The sequence below is a fragment of the Aulonocara stuartgranti genome, assembly GCF_965226115.1.
Source record: "Aulonocara stuartgranti genome assembly, chromosome: 10".
NCBI lineage: Eukaryota > Metazoa > Chordata > Actinopteri > Cichliformes > Cichlidae > Aulonocara > Aulonocara stuartgranti.
In genome coordinates this window covers 34,221,867-34,241,026 of record NC_138946.1, presented here as the reverse complement: position 1 = coordinate 34,241,026, position 19,160 = coordinate 34,221,867, and the positions used below count along the sequence as shown (strand labels likewise).

General features: G+C 47.3%; 1 protein-coding gene across 3 annotated transcripts in view; it reads left to right on the top strand.

Moving 5' to 3' along the window:
* The window catches only part of zzef1 (zinc finger, ZZ-type with EF hand domain 1), a 29,793-nt gene extending 17,713 nt beyond the window's left edge, over positions 1 to 12,080 (top strand). For 2 of the 3 annotated variants that reach the window (XM_082548781.1, XM_082548780.1), the window contains exons 41-54: positions 1,614 to 1,788; positions 1,928 to 2,060; positions 2,138 to 2,364; positions 2,510 to 2,818; positions 2,897 to 2,997; positions 3,073 to 3,208; positions 3,304 to 3,663; positions 3,746 to 3,889; positions 3,992 to 4,160; positions 4,238 to 4,336; positions 4,439 to 4,604; positions 5,348 to 5,498; positions 7,578 to 7,649; positions 9,811 to 12,080. In XM_082548781.1, coding sequence (XP_082404907.1) covers positions 1,614 to 1,788; positions 1,928 to 2,060; positions 2,138 to 2,364; positions 2,510 to 2,818; positions 2,897 to 2,997; positions 3,073 to 3,208; positions 3,304 to 3,663; positions 3,746 to 3,889; positions 3,992 to 4,160; positions 4,238 to 4,336; positions 4,439 to 4,604; positions 5,348 to 5,498; positions 7,578 to 7,649; positions 9,811 to 9,891 — 2,323 coding nt within the window. In that variant the 3' untranslated portion in view covers positions 9,892 to 12,080. The remainder of the gene's footprint in view (positions 1 to 1,613; positions 1,789 to 1,927; positions 2,061 to 2,137; positions 2,365 to 2,509; positions 2,819 to 2,896; positions 2,998 to 3,072; positions 3,209 to 3,303; positions 3,664 to 3,745; positions 3,890 to 3,991; positions 4,161 to 4,237; positions 4,337 to 4,438; positions 4,605 to 5,347; positions 5,499 to 7,577; positions 7,650 to 9,810) is intronic. The other variant, XM_082548782.1, reaches the window with a different exon arrangement.
* The last annotated feature ends 7,080 nt before the right edge of the window (positions 12,081 to 19,160 follow it).

Sequence of the window (19,160 nt, the reverse complement as noted above, 5' to 3'; positions counted from 1 at the left end):
ATTATGTTGTTATCCACCTGTTGCAGACGAGCCAGGACGATGTCTCTGCTGATCACAAATACAGGACAAAGTTGCCTCTGTGTGAAAGATTTTAAATGAACAGTCATGTGATTGAAGTGCAGATCAGCCTTTATTCACGAGCCTTAACAAAATACTGCGTGAACTGTTTTTTTATACGTTGGTCCCTTTTTCAGAGGCTCGATAGTAGTTGAGCAAAGTGACATCACTTCAAAGAGAAGGACTGTTTTTAATCCTTTTCTTGAATGCGTGGACATCAGCGCTCTGACAGACCTGCAGCTGCCCTCACATACTTTTCGTTTGTCCGTCTTTCTGCCTTCAGGTTCCTCTTCAGTAACTGAAAAGCTTTTGGGTTCAGTTTAAGCGTCTGACAAAAGCGCCAGTCTTTGCCATGAGACGCTCTCGGCTTTGAGTCATTGAGTGTTGAGCGATCGGCGTTGCAGCATTTGGCTGAATCTGAGCAGAGTATTGGTCAACAAATTCATCCTGCTGCTTTCTGTCAGCTGCTACATTTTGCTCTTGAGCAGGGTCGGCATGATGAGTGCCGTCTAAAATGTCCTCATGTGCATGAACAATAAATGTAGTAACGCTCTATAGCAACAGTTACTATAATGAACAACTTCATCGAACTGTATTTGTTCACAGATGTTGGCAAAGTGCATTTAATGGTCTCTGTATATTTATGGTCCCCTCAACAATGATGCGAAAAACTGGGCCAATACGACACACGTGTTAATGTGGTCCTGGTCTCCCACTCAGAGTCTCCGAGCGTCCACATTCAGACCTGAGGACACTCTTAGTGTGACGGGAGATCAGCTCACACAGATCTGTGAGCCGAATACTGTCAATAAGCCCCGTGCAGTGTTTTTAAGACAGTTAAACGTGTCAGGTAGTGACGTGCAGCAGGTGAACGTGCAGCTCCATGAACACGCACAGCTGTGGATTCAGCTGCGCTCGTAGTTCTGCGAACTTTGACCCCGCAGAGTCGAGCTTTCAGTTCAGTCGGCTGCATTTCGATGTCCTCTGTGTCTGAGAGACGAATCCAGCTGCTTATTAAAGCTTTCTGGTTTGATCAGGAAAGAAAACATTGGTCCGAACACCTCAGTCCTGAAAGCGTCTCGAGTCTTCGGATGTATCCGTGTATTTCCGTGGTGCTGACGCTGGCGTTTGCTGTTAGCTCACATACCGTCGTTGAGAAGTGCACAGCTGTGTCTGTGCAGTGCGGCCCGGCCGTAGATATTTATTTCTTCATGCACTTTCTCTGGTTAATGCGTGTCGAGCCACATCTGGGCGTGCCAGCTGTGGCTCGAGTGCCCAGGGTTGATGATGCTCTTTGTCCAATTACTTTTGAGCCTCTGAAAATGTCTGAATGATAAAACATGTATAAAACTGTTTGTACATCCTACAATCCCCTGAACGTCGATCGCAGATCGATCGATTTGAAATCCCCTGCGGGGCTTTATAGAGGGAAACTACAAAATTATGGGCCTAACGGCAGAGGTGGCGCCAGCTGCTCATAGAAACCAGTTTGTTTGTTTTTCCCTGTTGTTGTTTTTTGTGGATGTGTAAACAGCTGTTTGGATGTTTGGTTGCAGTCGCATTGGCTTGGACTGGGCATGCACGGTGGCAGACATTTTGCACAGTCTCAATGCTTGCCCCGAGTGGTGCACAATCATCGCCGCCTTCACTGACCATTGCATTCAGCAGCTGCCGCAGACTCTGAAGCGCACCAACCTCTTCACACTGCTGGTGCTCGTGGGCTTCGCCGAGGTGGGTAGAAGACAGTTGATGCTGTGGAGTCTGAAACCTTACTGAGACTCTGTGAAGCCTATTGTGACGTGTGTGTGTGTGTGTGTGTGTGTGTGTGTGTGTGTGTGTGTGTGTGTGTGTGTGTGTGTGTGCACGCCAGGTGCTGTGTGTGGGCACCCAGACGGTGTTTATCGACAACGCCAATGAAAAGCACAACATGATCTTGCTGAAACACTTCACAGAAAAGAACCATGCTGCGGTGGTGGACGTTAGAACACGCAAGAGGAAAACAGGTTAGCACAGTAGCTTCTGGACCACGTATGATGAGGAGTCATCTTTGGATTAACCTTCTGTGTGTTCGCTTTCGTAGTGAAGGACTACCAACTCATCCAGTCTCAGGATTCTTGCACGGTCAGTCTACCGGGGCAGCCAGAGGGCCAAGGCTGCCCAAAGACGCTGCTCAGTTGCTACCTGGGCAATTTCACCTCCATTATTAGCCACCTGTTGCAGACAAGCCAGGACAACGGCTCTTCTGATGCCGTGGAGGCTTCCTGGGTCCTGTCTTTGGCTCTTAAAGGCCTCTATAACATACTCAAGGTACTCCAACCATATCCGCCCTCCACGTTGGACAGCTTCTTATCAACAAGCTATCCCCGACCTGTTTAACATGATCAGTATCCCACCTCTGATCAGACAAACTTGGCACGATTCCTTTTCATGTCCTGTTGTGTTTTTTGTTAAGAAGCACGGAGTGGAGCACGCACATGAAGCCATCCAGGAGTCAGGCCTGACCCAGCTGCTGGTGAGGAAGTGCAGTAAGGGGACCGGCTTCAGCAAGCTGTGGCTGCTGCGCGACCTGGAGATCCTCTCCATCATGCTGTACTCCTCAAAGAGGGAGATCCATTCCATGGCCCAGGACCCGGAGCGAGAGCAACGAGAGCAGGACAAGGAGCACGACTCGGACCACTCCAGCTGCTGTGCTGACGACACGGATGTCAATAAGCCCGACCCGCTGGAGGGTCTGGATGAGGAGACAAAGATTTGCTTCCAAGTGAGTTGTGCTGCAAACACGCGCAGCCAAACCTGGGGTGAAAGAAAACGCTCAAGACTTTTTTCCTTCCAAATGCAGATCACCCACGATGCCTTAAACGCCCCTTTGCCCATTCTGCGAGCTATGTATGAGCTGCAGATGAAGAGGACCGACTCGTTCTTCCTGGAGGTCCAGAAGAGGTGAGGATGAAGATTTACTTTGTGATTCATGGATTCACTCAAATCTAAAACTTGCTGTGATGTTGTGCTTTTCAGATTTGATGGAGAAGAGATAAAAACGGACGAGACGATCCGTACGCTGGCCCAGAAGTGGCAATCCAGCCGGCGGCCTCGGTCTGAGGAGCGGAACACCAAGGCTGTGGACACGGACATGATTGTGGTGTCTTGCATGGTGGGTTGTTCCAAAAATGCTCTAAAACAGCCAGTTTCTCAGTCAGTGTTACAAGTCGTTGTTTTAAATGATAATGTTCTTGATTGGCCTGGCAGTCTAAACCGAGTCACTGTGAAAAGGCCACAGAGGAGATCAACGTCGTAGCCCAGAAGCTCATCACCAACTCGGAGAGCGACCTCCAGCTCAGCTATGCCAAACAGAGACGCACCAAAAGCTCCGCTCTGCTGCACAAAGAGCTGGATGTGCGCAGCAACCGAGCCGTTCGTCAGTACCTGGTGAAGGTCAACCAGGCCATCGCCACGCTGTACGCTCGCCACGTGCTGGCGTCGTTGCTGGCCGACTGGCCCGCAGACGCGCCGATGAGCGAGGAGGCCCTGGAGCTGAGCGGGGCCTCGCACATGGCTTACATCTTGGACATGCTGATGCAGCTGGAGGAGCGGCCGTCGTGGGAGAAGGTGAGACGGGAGGCAGAAGTGAACAAAAGTAGTGTGCGAGTACACGATGGGCTGAAGCCACTTTGTTTGCTTTTACAATCAGATTCTTCAGAGGGTGCTGAAGGGCTGCAGCCACAGCATGCTCTGCAGTCTCTCTCTCACTGCTTGCCAGTTCATGGAGGAGCCTGGCATGGCAGTGCAGGTCAGAGAGTCCAAACACCCGTACGATAACAACACCAACTTTGAGGTGAGTCGGTTGTTGTTGCTTCAAACGTGTGCTTTACTGAACATCTGAACTCCACAAAGACCTGCGCTGTGTTGGGATTCATGTCGTGTGTTCTGCCCTCAGGACAAGGTGCACATCCCTGGCGCCATCTACCTGTCCGTAAAATTCGATTCCCGCTGCTACACAGAGGAAGGCTGCGACGAGCTCATCATGTCCAGCAGCAGCGATTTTGTCCAAGATGTTCACAACTTCAGTGGGTCTCCGCAGAAGTGGTCCGATTTTGAAATCCCCGGTGAGGACCGTCCGTGTGTGTTTGCGTTTGAGATCGTGTGACTGTTCACTTCATACTTGCATCTCTGGCTTTCTCAGGTGATACCCTGTACTACAGATTCATGTCAGACATGAGCAACACAGAGTGGGGCTACAAGTTCACCGTAACGGGGGGACACAGGGGCCGTTTTCAGACAGGTGCCGTCCTCCTTCTGTTTGGGTTCAGATTCGCTTTGCAGCCTTTTTGTTGAACGTCACATTAACATCGGCTTCATCAACTCTTCTCTGCTCGCTCATCAGGTTTTGAGATACTGAAGCAAATGCTAGCTGATGACCAAGTGCTCAGCCAACTGCCACTAGCCGACATCTGGGAGTGGCAAGTGGGCGTGGCCTGTCGACAGACTGGAAACCAGCGACTGAGAGCCATTCACCTGTTGCTGCGTCTGCTGCAGTGTCAGTCCCAGACGTAGGTCGAGCCGCCTCCTTTTTTTCTGTAAATGCGTCCGTGACTGTCACACTCCCACCTGGATGCAGCCGTGCCGTCTACCTCTCATCTTTAGCTCAGCATCATGTCCTGGTGCAGGAGTGCACCTCCACGCAGCATTTGCATAGAAGCCTTCATACATGCTCTTGTAATCATGATGGAAATTAGGTAAAGTATGCGTTTAGAAATTTCCATATGTGCAAACTGACCCAGCAACCATCAGGTCACGATGAGGGAATTCATAGAAGTTGGTGTGTAGACGGGCAGCAGCTCCATCTTTAAGAGTGAAATCATCCGTTTAGCGTCCTAGAAAATCTCTTTAAAGGATTTTCTGCGTTTGAGTTGGGAGCTATATCAGCGGTCCCCAACCACCGGGCCCTGGACTGGTACCAGTCTGAGTCATTTGGTACCAGGTCGCGATAGTTGAGGCTCGAGTGTGAAATTTATGGTTTTCAGGCTTTTTATCATTATTTTTTATCGTGGGTCGTTTCCTGTGTGTTATGAATAAATCTTCTTTTTTTGGTACTGGTTTTATTTTGTTGTATTTATCCGCGACACCTTAAAGGCCGGTCCGTGGTGCAAAAAAGGTGGGGGGGGGGGGCTGAACGAGATGACCTCATGACGACAGACTTGTAAGATGATGAACAGACAAAGTTTGAGAGTTAAGGAGGTGATATTAGCATTTTGTGCCAGCTTTTCATCCTGCTGTTGATGTGTTGCTGCAGAGCCTGCACGCTGACGCTGCTGCGACCTCTGTGGCAGCTCTTCATGTCTATGGAGAACAGCCTGAGCCAGGATCCCACCAGCATCACGGTGCTGCTGCCTCTTCACAGAGCCCTCACTGAACTCTTCTTTATCGCAGAGGCCCGTGCAATCGTGAGTAATGCATCAACACACACGTCTGGTTTGCCATCCTCGTGGGGACATCCCATGGACATAACGCTTTCCCCAACCTCACCATCTATAATGAATGCCTGGCCCTGACCATGACACTAAAACCACCGTTTGAGTGTGAAAATGCCTTCAGCCCTGTGGGGACCTGGATTTGGGCCCACCAACATATGAAACACACACACACACACACACACACACACACACACACACACACACACACACACACACACACACACACACACAGCTGATCATCTAAAAATCCTTTTTCTTCATGTTTTTGTCACTTTTGAAATATGAAGCATTCCAACAGTAAAGATCTAATATGAAGGAGCATTTACTCAGAGCTCCTCTCTGCGTCTCTGTGAGCATGTTTACCGTGCACCTGTTCTACGCTCGGCTTGTGGCCAAAGCCATCTGTGGGACAGCGCCGTGCTGCACGGACGAGGAAGAGATGCTGCTCACTGTGATGCTTATGAATGCTCGCTCTCTTTCTCCGTCTCAGTTGTTTTGAATTATTAATGAAGAGAAGTCTCGAGATTATGAGCGCACCATCAGCCAGGAGTTTCCCATCTGTCGATGCAGGGGAAGCAGGCAGGGCCAGAAAAGCAGGACCTCTCCTGCAGCCTTCCCAGCGAGGCCCGAGGCTTCTCTCTGATAATAAAAGGACATCACTTAAATCGTCTTACAGGACGGAGTCTCTGCTGCACCCGCTCGATGTTGTCACGTGTAAGAGAGGGACTGGCGAGCTGAGGTTCTGCAGTGTTTCTGAACAAGCACCAGGGGGCGGTAGTGGCGCTCAGTACATTTGCCTGGGATGCCCCTCATGAATACTGCAGTCAGCGTAACAACACATGATGGTGTGTAACGCGTTGTGTACAGCAGCACTGCAGACACACTTCGGTTATACAAACACGTATGATGCAGATTTCTTTCTTAGGAGTGAAGTGAAGCTGTGTGATGTCAGCAGTAGTTGTTGTTCACGCCGCGCCAAGTTCTCCAGTGAATGTGACGCAACTGTGATTTTCCTGATGGGTGTGAAATGGCTCCGTGGTTTTAACACCACACATGAACACGTCGTGTTGCAGCTGTCGAAGTAAGGGTGGGCTGAGATGTGCTTGGTCCGGGATTATTGGAAGTGTGGTTGTAAACTGGATTAGACTGGTGACAAATGGGCTACAAAGCATTTAGATTACATCCAGCCAAAACTGGGAATGCTGGTGTCCACTGTGGCTGACATGCTGGGGAAGCATCTGTGATCTTCCTCAGAAAGATGTGACTAAAGTTGGCTGTCAGAGCTGACTGCAGTGATGATGCACGGCCATACTGACCAGCGCCGTGGTGACAAAATGTTCGAGTCATACGAAGCTAACGAGCAGCATCGAGTCCTCTGTGGCTGCATTAGCTCTGAGCGCCTACGCAGCTTATTAGAGGGCTTCAGGGGCCATCGGGCTTCACGTTCGGGCTTCACGTTCGGGCTTCTCGTTCTCTGAATGCACGTAAAGTTCATGGTCAGCTCCTCTGAGAGTCAATTAAGTCGCTGCCTAAGAAGGGAAAGTTGTGTTTAGGAATCCAAGCTGTAAGTCGTGCACCACTGCCTGTACAAATCGTCCTGGGTTGCTCCTACAGCGTAAACACTTTGGATGAATGCTGGAGCAGAGCTCTGGACTGTGTTTCCAGTGCTGTAAAAGCTCAATTTGGCCAGTCTCAGTCCATTTAGCCTCTGTGTAGTCTTATCTGTGTTTTCCAAATCCCTGTGCTTATGTAAGCCCAAGGTACATCTCTCTCATAGGGCCAAGTGGAAGCTCTCGTTTAGTTTGTTTATAATTTTCAATGACTTTTCCAACATCCCACGCTTCAGTTAGATGCTGAGATGAAGAGAGGTCAGGGAACCAGGCCTCATTTATAACCGAGCGCCTCTTTTATGTAGCCTGCTGCTCTGTTTCAGGAAGTTCCTTCTTTATCTGGTTTTATTCATGCGTCTTGCATGCATGCATCAAACTAAATGCTGGAATGGTGCAAACGATGCATTACTAATTTACCTGCGTTGGACGTGTCTTCCAGGCTCAGGGCGTCCTCCAGGAGTACCTGTTAGCCATGACCACTGATGAGCAGCTCCTCAACCACACCGCCATGGTAAGGCTTCCTCTCTCTCTTTGTCTTTGCATATTAACATATTCCTAAATTCAAAGCATTGCACTCAGCGGACGGTTGCAGCTCAGAGAAGTTGCTCGTGCACCTTAAAGTGTTATGCAACTCTTTCTTAACCACGCAGTCCCACTGATTGAACGCTCTTGAGTTGCTGTGAGTCAGCTCGCCTGGAGTCTCTTTTGCTAGTGAATCACAGAGCTGTTGACACCTAGCAGATCCCTCTGCACCCCCTCCCCTTGTTTTGAATGTGTGTGGGCTGTGCTCGGGACTAATGTATTTGGTAATTACAGTCCATTAGCATGTGTGGCAGAGCGAGCCACAGTGTCCTCTGCACTCAGGACCACGCAGTATAGCAGAGGAGCCCACAGGCAGTTAGGAGGAGCAGAGGATGCAGCATGAAAAGCACACTGTGGGTGGTTCTGCTGAGTGGTTACCTAATACCTGTCAGGGTGAAAACAAACCCAAAGGTGACACAATAGTCCAAACTGTTACGATAACAATGGATATTTGGGGCAAATCAGCTGATGTCCCAAACGCTCTGAAGCCACCGAGGACGGCTTCGCTCGCCGTCGTGTCTTCACAGCTTAAAGTAATGCACAGGGCTGCCCATCACTTACTGATCACTTAGTTAAACAGTGTGTTTTTGATTTGATGAAATTGCCCACCAGACCCCGTGAGCACGGTGACAGCCGAATCGGCGAGCGCGATGAGACGGAGCGTTCCCTGGAGCTGAGCTGCAGGCTGGAGGAGGGAGGAGGAAGCAATTAAATGAAACATTGTTAAAAAATTATTGTAGAGCCGCAAGATGGAAAGAGCAGAATGGAGCTTCATCATTAATCCTCCAGTGCATATATCTGCTCTCCTCTGTGAGGAGATAAAAGACACAAGTGTTTGATTAAATTAAGGCTGCATCCGCTGTGGCTGCATGCTTTATATTAACCATTAATGAAACGAGCAGGTATAATGTGAAAAAGGGACTGAAGTGATGAATCCTCTCATCCGACGGCCACCCTCAGCTCACTGATTTGGCTGCTCACTAGTTAGCTGTCTGCTAACAGTTCACTGCATCCACCTGCTTGCATGGCACTAGCTGCACTTAGAGAACTGAAAATGTGCAATTTATAGCTTAAAAGGAACGATGGTGTGGTTCACACTGGGACAAATGGGTATAACTTGGTGTGGGACATGTTTTAATGCTATGCAATGTGTCAAATGAACTGTGAAGCAAACCAGCACAAGTCGGCCATACTGGGTGTAATGTGTCCTTTCCTTTGGTGCATGTCTGCAGCCTGGCTGCTGCACTTGAGGAGCTGCAGACTCTTAAATGTCAAAATAGAAAGCTGAACTGGGAGAAAACAAATGTAAATGGTCTAAATGGTTTCTAGCAATACTAAATATTTCTGTACTGCAGAGCAGCTCTGAACATGTTTGTCAGTGTCACACAGCCTAAACATGAAGCTGTCCAGTTTGAGACCAGGAGAAGACGCAGGTCCCCGGGAGCTGCAGACATCAAAAGTGCACCAACGTGAAAATCTTTCAGATCAAATATGTGAATCAATCTGCTGTTTGACACACTTACACTGAATGTTTCCTTGGAGCAGAAGCTGCATCAGCCTACAACAGTGCATGTTTCCTGATATTCTGACAGATCTTATGTGCAGAAATCAGAGTGATGCACGTGACCGACTGAATGTGACAGCGTTATTATTTATCGTGGAGGTGTTTGGGTTTTTGTCCCGCTGCCATTAGTGGACTCGACAAAGGAAAACTAGACCCCGCTCTGAGCAGGTGTCATGGTGGACCGATAACAGGACGCGGCTAATAAGGGACAAAGTTTCATAAAGCATAAGTTGCACCGTCTGTTAAACTGGCACAGCACAGACGTAGAGACGTTATGGCATCGTTAGTTTCAGAAAGTCATCCTTAATATTAACATCCGCACTATTTGTTCCGCCTCATCGAGCCTGATTCTGTCGGAGGGTTCTTCCTCTTAATGGGAGGTTTTCCTCCCTGCTGTCGCCAAGCGCCTGTTCACAGGGGTCGTCTGCGTGTCGGGCCCTTTGCTGTAGTGTGATGCTGTATAGATGAACTGAGTATTTCTTTGTACCTGCAGCTGTTTCCTGACGTACTTTTGCTTTCTGTGTAGGCACTGAAGAACATCGCTGCCATCAGCCTGGCCATCAATTACCCCAATAAATCTACGAAGCTACTCAACATGTCCCCGTGAGAGGACCCGAGGGAAGAAGGAGGATAACTTGAAGGGGACACATCCTGACTCTGCTTGTTTAACAGGCACAGAGATCCAGAGGAGAACCTCGGTTTACCATCTACTGCTTTTCCTCTACCAGGACCCCCTCTTACTCTTCAGACGGTAGCTCGCAGTGCAGCACTGTGGACGTGGGTGTGGAGGGGACTCGAACAGCTTTCCACACTTACAATCCTTTTTGCCTTAGGGGACTCGGTTATATCAGCATGTGCATTCACTGAAACCGGAACAAATGTAGGGTGTAACTGTCATTATTTTTGACTTGAAGAATCTGTGCTAAATGACATCAAGTGTGCCAAATTTGCAGCCTTCCAGGGGAAGTGTTTTTCCTAGTTTTCCTGCCTTTCCCCTCCCTTCTGAACAGCGGCCGCTCTGGGTTGCGTAAGCACTTTTCAGACACGGGGCAGCTGACATTGCTGGCTTCATCAGTCACTCCCATAGGTGGTTTCTGCATTAATGTTCCTCACGCTTGCATTTTGACACACCCACGAGCCACGACAGCGACAGCGTTGCATAATAATTCCACATGTGCAAAAGACCCGTAGACCTGCTGTTAGTATTGCACACAGGGAAATGTAACCACACCTTAGTGCTGTCATTGTCACTGAGCAGGATGTCTCTTTCTCTCTGAGAGCGCTGCAGGGCGTGGCTGAGAGACTCCGCCCCTCACATGGAAGCAGTGAGACACAGTTGGGTCCCCCCCCCCCCCTCCCTCTGTCGCCTGCTTTAAACGTACAGGAAGGTTTTACTAATGTTACAATTAAGCAAAAGAGGTCGTTCTGCACACGTTATTGTTGTTAAGGGCATCCTGTAAAAAGACAAAGTCCTGGTGTCGTGCAGGCACGCCCTTTAATGACACGCCACACGTTTAGACTCGACCTGCAACCTTCAGGTAAATATTACAGATCTAGGATGTTTTTGCCACTGAGACACGACGACAAGCCGTTCAGATACAGCCGCCAGTTGATCGTGGTGAAAACGGGTCACCTTGGCGACTTGCGTCTCCGTGGACACGAGGAGCATCCTAAAAATACTGTCCGGGACATTCGAGTCTCATTAGTCACCACAGAGAGAAAGTAATGACCTCCTTTTTTTTTTCTCATTGAACGGTGAAATCGACGTGTCACAATAAATATGCTAAACATGGATCTGACCTGTGTATAAAGGGAACAAAGGCTCACAGGACGGGGATGAGGACGGCAGCAGAGGGAAATCTGAGACCGTTTCACTATTTTATGAAAAACTATCATGATGTCAAATGTTGTTCTTGAGAAGCGCCCGATCCCTCGAAGGCCTCGACTTTCATCGCTGACCCTGTGACACGTTACTATGAAGTGAATCTGACTGCTGTTCAACATCAGGTCCTCACGTTCAGTCGCTTCCTAAACGTGTCGTCTAACCCTTCGTCTCATCGTGCGGCACGTGGCCACGTCACGCTTCGAATCACGCATGTCTGAGTCCCAATCATTATTGGATAAATGCAGTTTTGAGATGTAGGAAGGCGTGGTAGTTTTATACCAAAGAAACTGTCGTCGTGAACGTCTGTGAGAGATCCTGGTGGAGTTCGTTGTGTCTCTCACGCAGCTCCACCTGCGAGGCGCAGAGGAAACCTTGAGACGTCGCGTCGTCTTTTTTGTTTGTGTCTCTTTTATTTTTTCATCTTTTAATTCTGAAGTGGTCCCACACGGACTGCTGGTGGTTTTGTTCACACAAACATCAACCGCAGTTAGCAAAGGCCAAGATGTGCCCTCCGCTGGGCTTCTACAACGCCTCACCGATCTACTATGTGCCTATGGTTAAACTGAAGCAATCATAATTTAACTCGTGTTACCGGAGTTCTTATTAATTATATTTTAAAAGAGAAATATATTGTTTAATTTGAGGGGTTTTTGTAACTTTTTACTTTTAACGTTGCTTTTCTTTTCACGCTGATATTTGAGGCTGACTAATCTGAATGTACATATCTGTGAATATTAATTGCACAGGAGAAAAAAAGACTTTGATATCAACCCCTTACAAATAAACATTACCGGCACTAACACGGACACTCGGATTCTGGTTTTGTATGCATGGCACACCGAAGGTAAAACTAAAGTCCTGCTTGGGTTGAAATGTCATCCATTTCTAATAAAAGATAGAAATGACTTAAATTTGGCGCCTGCTGTCATCTTTCTGTAGGAGCAGCGTGTGCTGCGGTAAATAAAGTTTGATCGCTCGTTCAGCAGTGATTAGAGCCCGCACAGTGAGCCAGCGCCATCAAGAGTTTGCTTTCACCCTTTGACTTCTTAAAAACAAATGCATCTTATCCTCTGCACTATAAAACAAAAACCGCTCGCTTTGTTGTTTCTTTGAGCAGCCCCGTCGTACGACTTTGATTTATTCAGCGTCATCAGCTCATGGTCAGCCTGCTAGAGTCTCGGGGACAGCGCCGATGATCGCTGGGGCGATAATGACATTAAATGGAGGAAATATTCAATAAGGCTCCAGATGATTCAGTACCCCGCTGCGCCACAAAAGCCCCCACACTGGAGTGAGTCAGCTCTTCTGCTTCCCCTCCTCCGGTGCACCCCCCCTCCATGTCCTGCTTCCTTCTGATTGTTCATGCAGCTTCCCGCTGTGCTTATTCACCTGAGGTGGAGAAAAAGAAAAGGCTTGCACGAGCTGCAATCTATGGGGAAACCTCCCAAAATGTGGCACTTTCAAGAAAGAAATGCTGAATGCATGCTGCTGTGAGAAACTGTTTTCAAGCTGTGCTGATATTCTGTGGAGCTCCAAGTGTTCAACGTTGAGTTGAAATGTTCACTGAATGAGGAGAGTTAAGAGCTACAAATGACATTTTTACGGCCCCTTTCAGGGTCCCCACAATAGATCATCTGACTCCACCTCACGATGTCCTTCCTCTTCTGTTACACCCACCCTCTCCATGTCCCCATTCACTGCATCAATAAATCTGCTCCACCTTTAACATCCTTTGACCAGGATATCCACGGATCCTCTGCTCGTCCCTGAATCCTGGTCACTCACAGTGGAGATCACTAAACCTTTATTTCTGCCTCCTCAAGCACTTTTTAGAGCCACTCACATCATAGCGAGTCTCAGCACCTTTCACTCCTGCTGTGCTCCAAACCCAAATCACCCAGTGCTCATCTCCACCCTCTACGCTCTCTCGTTCACTTTGAATGGTTGACCACAGCTATTTAAACTCGTCTACCTTCATTTTCGCTCTCGCTTGCGCTGACTGTAATTCCCTTTTTGCAGCACGTAGCTCCACTTCTCTGCCCTTACCATCCCACTCTGTGAATGTGAAGCACGATCTGATGTCCGCAGACGCAACGTTGATCCTGGACAAACACAATGATACTGAGGAATAACACCAACATGGGAAATCACCAACACACTAAATCTGTATGAATAAATAATTATTTCAAATACTTAAATACAGTCAACACATTTAGCCACAGACAGGATGAGCTGCTGAAGGTCAAACTGAGCATCACAAAGGGAAAGAAAGGTGATTAAAGTGGCTGTGAACGGTTGCTGGTGCCAAACCGACTGGTGTGAATGGTCTCCACTTTCCCAGATCTTATTCCAACTGAGCACTTCTGGGATGTTTGAAAAGCTGACAAATCTGCAGCAACCGTGCGATGCTGTCATGTCAGTGTGGACCCAAACCTCTGAGGAATGTTTCCAACACCTTTCTGAAGGCAAAAGCAGATTTAATGCTCTTGTGACTGTATCTAGCATTTATAAATATTACTGTATCGTCTGCAGACTTTCAAAAATGCACATTTTGATGTCGAATCGTTAACACACGGCAGCCGTTTTCAAACATAACTTTTTTTTTCAATAATTAAAAAGATCTAAACTGAATTTCAGCAAAATAATTGTCATCACTGTAGCATCAGCAGACGCTTCTGTTTCTCCTCGTATTCAGCTGCACTCTGTTTTGGCCTGGTCATGACTCTCCACCTGCAGCGGCTCCATCACAGCACTGACATCAGCCCAGCAATGAAGCGCTGAGGGTCACACAAAGGTCAACTTTAGGTTCTCAAGCTTCACGCAGAAATGCCCCGGCCTGGGTTATGTTGCTGTCAGGTAACAGTGCTGACCACGAGCCCTGTGCAGCCACAGATTTCAGCTCTGTCAGGTCTCAGTCTCCCTGCCGTGAGTCTACAAAGACACACCAACATAAGCACAGCCATCTACCAAACATTTGGTTTTATGGAGAAAAACAGTTTTGCTGATTCATTTGAAACAATGTGTCACAGTTTTTCTAACACAAACAAAAACAAGAAAGAAAAACTGCAAATATGAAAACCATGTTTCTATAATAACCATGGAAGAAAATGGTTTGAGGACAGAGATGTGCTCTTGATATCCCCACAAATATGTCAGAAATGACTCAGCTCCATCTTCTAAGTGTTGGAAGGAATGTAGAGACTTCTAATTAAACATTACCCGCATAATGTGGTCGTGCGATATGGGAAAAATCACAGTGGAGTGAAAAAATAGAAAGAGAACCTTCCCGGCTTCTGTAGATACAAGAGGACAAATATTTAGAAGGCTGCGAGAGGAAGAAAGAGTTTAGACAGCTAGAGAGAGCTATGATAACACAATGTTCATGACTAAAGTGAGAGAAGCAAACAAAGAGACACAATACGCCGAGCTTGTTTCACGGGGCCATATGCACGACAGCAGCATCGCGCCTCAGACCTCGTTTGCTTTTCACGATCGTCTCCTTCAGCTGTTTACACTTCTGAATCACGAAGCACCAAATGAATCAGGCTGCCAGTGCTTTACAAATGTGTAGCTTTTAGCAGTAACACATTTTACGAAGCCTCCCTGAATCCCAGCATCCCCATTTGTCTCACATCATTTTCCTTTTAGATCATTCAGATGAATTAAGCGGCCACACTGCGGCTCAGGCAGTTGAGGTCAGCCTGCTGTGGCTCCTTCTCCCCCTCTTCACTGTCACCACACATATGCTAAGTGTGTCATTTGCGTCATATTCAGATGCCTCCTGGCACGTTCTTGATTGCAACTCATGCCTGTCATGATGATGATGCCACCAGCGTGAAGCTCCTCAAAGTGTGGAGGCGGTGTGGCTAGAGTCAGGGCTGCACCTGTAACCGCCTCCAACAGTGATGTCAGAGGCTGTGTCTCTATCCGGTCGTTAAGTGATGACGCGACGAATCCTACTTCCGGGCCTAAAGTAGTTGCGTTTAATATGGCTTTTGTGTTGTTAACATGTTTAATGTTTTGTATTTTCTTCTATTTGATCTCAAAAAGCTCCTAAAACAGTCAGTGATCACTGTTGACCTCCCTTGGCTTTTATTACCACTAGGGCTGGGCGATATATCGAGTTTTTAAAAAATATCGATATATTTTTATACGAGATATAAGATGTGACAATATCCTTTATATCGATATAGTCTATGTTACGTTATAATTATACTTGTGGAGCCGCAAGTTTGCCTCACTTTCGTCCACTTTTGTCTTTACGCAACGTTACTCGGCCTCGCCCCTCCTTCACTGAAGACAACTCCCCCTCCTTCCCCATCGCTTCACCTGCAGGAAGCGACAAGATGAACACGGCAAATCTCCGTTAACTAGTTACTGCACATCGCCCCGTGCGTGGGGCTGGACGCCGTCAACGTGTTAGCTAGCTAACCACGCTAACGCCATGCAGCCCAGAGGCGCTGCGCGGCCTAAAATCCTTGCATTTTCTCAAAAGTTGACAGCGCACCTTATGTATGAATTTTGGTTGTGCTTGATGGCCGTGAACCGATTTTATGTGGAACACAGCGCTCAGCAATCTGTCAAAAATGTTTTATTACGACTTTGGTAAGCTACGGTGCTGCACCGCTTGATAGTTTGTCGGCGCATTACGGCTACCGAGGAGCCTTCGCGGAGTGATACGTACTGTGCTTCAACGTAATATTACCCTACTGTGTATAAGGACCATAAATGGCACCTGTTCAGAGACGTGGTTACGAAGAGGATTTCAAACTCAATGCTGTCAGTCACAGAGTAGAAGTTGGGAACAGAGCAGCTGTGAAATCTGTCTTTGTTACTATGCTCAGCGTCTTTTAGTTTACATTTTGACTGCACAATTGTGAGCTTTTTGTTATGCACAAAAACAACATTGTTTTCTTTTATTTATGGAGCATTATTATTTAATAAATGCTCATAATTTATTTTTGAGTAAATTTTATGTACATCTGCTCTATGTTAATAAAAGTGCCTGTGTGACATCTGGGACACAGCTTTGACTAAGAACTCTCTTTTTGTTCTTACTTTATGGCTTTTAAAAAAAAAATATCGAGATATATATCTTATATCGCCGTCCAGGTAAAAAATATCGAGATATGAATTTTGGGTCATATTGCCCAGCCCTAATTACCACTAATCATTTATTTAAGCTCAGTTTTTAAAACCTTAGGATGTAACTACAGCCCAGCCCATGCAGCAGTATATGAATGACTAACCTCGTATTGTGGATGGATTATCTCAGTTGTTCTCCTGGCTGAAGTTTGGTCCTTTTACAGCATCCTGCCATGCGATTACATTTGTTCCTGACCACCGAGAACACTCACGTTAACTTTTATCGAGTGGAAAAAAGTTAGCTTGTTTATATTATGCTAACATAGCTGTGTCGCTAGCGGTCACGTAGCACATCATTATATACCAGCTAGCCCAACTTCAGTAACCCTACAAACGTCACTGCTGTTTAGTTTTCTGTCTTCATTTATGTTGGAAGTGATAACAGAGCTGTACGTTTGAATTTGTTTCCAAAACCCCGCAGTCAGGACATGCTATATTGTATTTAGATAGAAGCTAGCGAGCTAACTCCCTGCTAACTTCTAACTCCGTTAAATGTCATAAATTCCGTTTTCATGGATGCCTGGATGTTAAACTCAATTGTTACACCTGGTAGAGCAGAACGCTGATCATTTTATTAAAGATGAAAGACTTTAGACAGTTTTTCAAGTCTCAGTAATGCCACAGTGATCGTTTGATATATGGACCTGCAGCGGAGTTTAGGCCCAGACACTGCTAGTGACGTCAGACTTCACAACCGGATTAAGAGACCGCACGCTTGAAGTACGCGCACTACACGTACTACGCACGGTGCGTACTGTAAGTACGAGAAGTGCGGAAATGAGAGGCTTGTGAAATGGGACGGACTAGCCTTCGTCGTGCTGTTCAGGTTGCCTAGCAACCATGATACTAACCGCGAGAAACATTTCATACAGCTTTGTTTGACAGAAATGAAGGAGAAAAATGTTTTGTTGGTCATTCATTTTTGTCATGACATCACTTTGATTAGTTGAGTATCTGAGGCTGAGACCACAGGACTGTAAAACATGATTGTTGGGCTTCATTTCTGTGCTGAACAGTTATTTAAGATTAGTTAGTAAATAACAATTAGCTAATGTTGTTCATGAGACTAAAGTCATCTCACTGTGGTAATGTAAATATAATATGGACAATATTATATGTATTGTCAGATTATTATGAGATATATATATATATATATATATATATATATATATATATATATATATATATATATATATATATATTGACGAGGCACAACATAAATGCTACAGCAAGGGGGGAGCCAGGACGCCAGGTCAGGGGTGAGATATCATCACCCCCACCCGAGATTGGGTACCAAGCCCCAAGTGCGATAGGAGAAGGATCGTTGAGTGCCAAGCAAAGACTCACAGCCTTGGCCAGCCGCTTGAGGAGGTACACCAGAGAGATAGAAGGCAGGAGAATAAACCAGCTGTTCTCCACAGAACCAGCAAAGGTGTACTCTCAGTGGCAAGGGAACAATAAGAGAACAGCACCACCAAGGCTGGAGACGGAACAATACTGGAAGAGAAGGATGCAACCCATAACGGCAATGCTCAGTGGCTAGTGGATCTGAGGGCAGACCATAGCAACCTCCCTGAACAGGGTCCAGTAACCATCACAGTGGCAGATATCCAAGCAAGGGTCTCTAGTATGAAGAGTTGGACAGCACCAGGGCCCGACATGGTTCACGCCTACTGGCTGAAGAAGCTGACTGCACTCCACGAGCGTCTGGCAGCACAAATGAACCAGCTGCTAGTTGACAAGAGACACCCGGAATGGCTAACCGAAGGTCGGACAGTCCTGATCCTCAAGGACCCCCAGAAGGGACCGGTCCCATCCAACTATCGACCAATAACCTGCCTCAGTACTACATGGAAGCTCCTGTCAGGCATCATATCTGCTAAGATGAACAGGCACATGGGTCAATACATGAGCGGGACACAGAAAGGGATTGGCAAAAATACCAGAGGCGCAAAACACCAGCTACTGGTAGACAGAACAGTCAGCCGAGACTGCAAGACCAGACTGACCAACCTGTGCACTGCCTGGATTGATTACAAGAAGGCCTATGACTCAATTCCCCACAGCTGGATCCTGGAATGCCTACATTTGTACATGATCAATGGGACCCTAAGAGCCTTCATCAGGAACTATATATATATATATATATATATATATATACCCAAACACCCAGCACGCCCCTGCGGGCGGTTTATCCTTCAAGCTCGGGTCCTCTACCAGAGGCCTGGGAGCTTGAGGGTCCTGCGCAGTATCTTAGCTGTTCCCAGGACTGCGCTCTTCTGGACAGAGATCTCCGATGTTGTTCCTGGGATCTGCTGGAGCCACTCGCCTAGCTTGGGAGTCACCGCACCTAGTGCTCCGATTACCACGGGGACCACTGTTACCTTCACCCTCCACATCCTCTCGAGCTCTTCTCTGAGCCCTTGGTATTTCTCCAGCTTCTCGTGTTCCTTCTTCCTGATATTGCTGTCATTCGGAACCGCTACATCGATCACTACGGCCATCTTCTTCTGTTTGTCTACCACCACTATGTCCGGTTGGTTAGCCACCACCATTTTGTCCGTCTGTATCTGGAAGTCCCACAGGATCTTAGCTCGGTCATTCTCCACCACCCTTGGGGGCATCTCCCATTTTGACCTCGGGACTTCCAGGTTATACTCGGCACAGATGTTCCTGTACACTATGCCGGCCACTTGGTTATGGCGTTCCATGTATGCCTTGCCTGCTAGCATCTTGCACCCTGCTGTTATGTGCTGGATTGTCTCTGGGGCATCTTTACACAGCCTGCACCTGGGGTCTTGCCTGGTGTGATAGACCCCAGCCTCTATGGATCTTGTGCTCAGAGC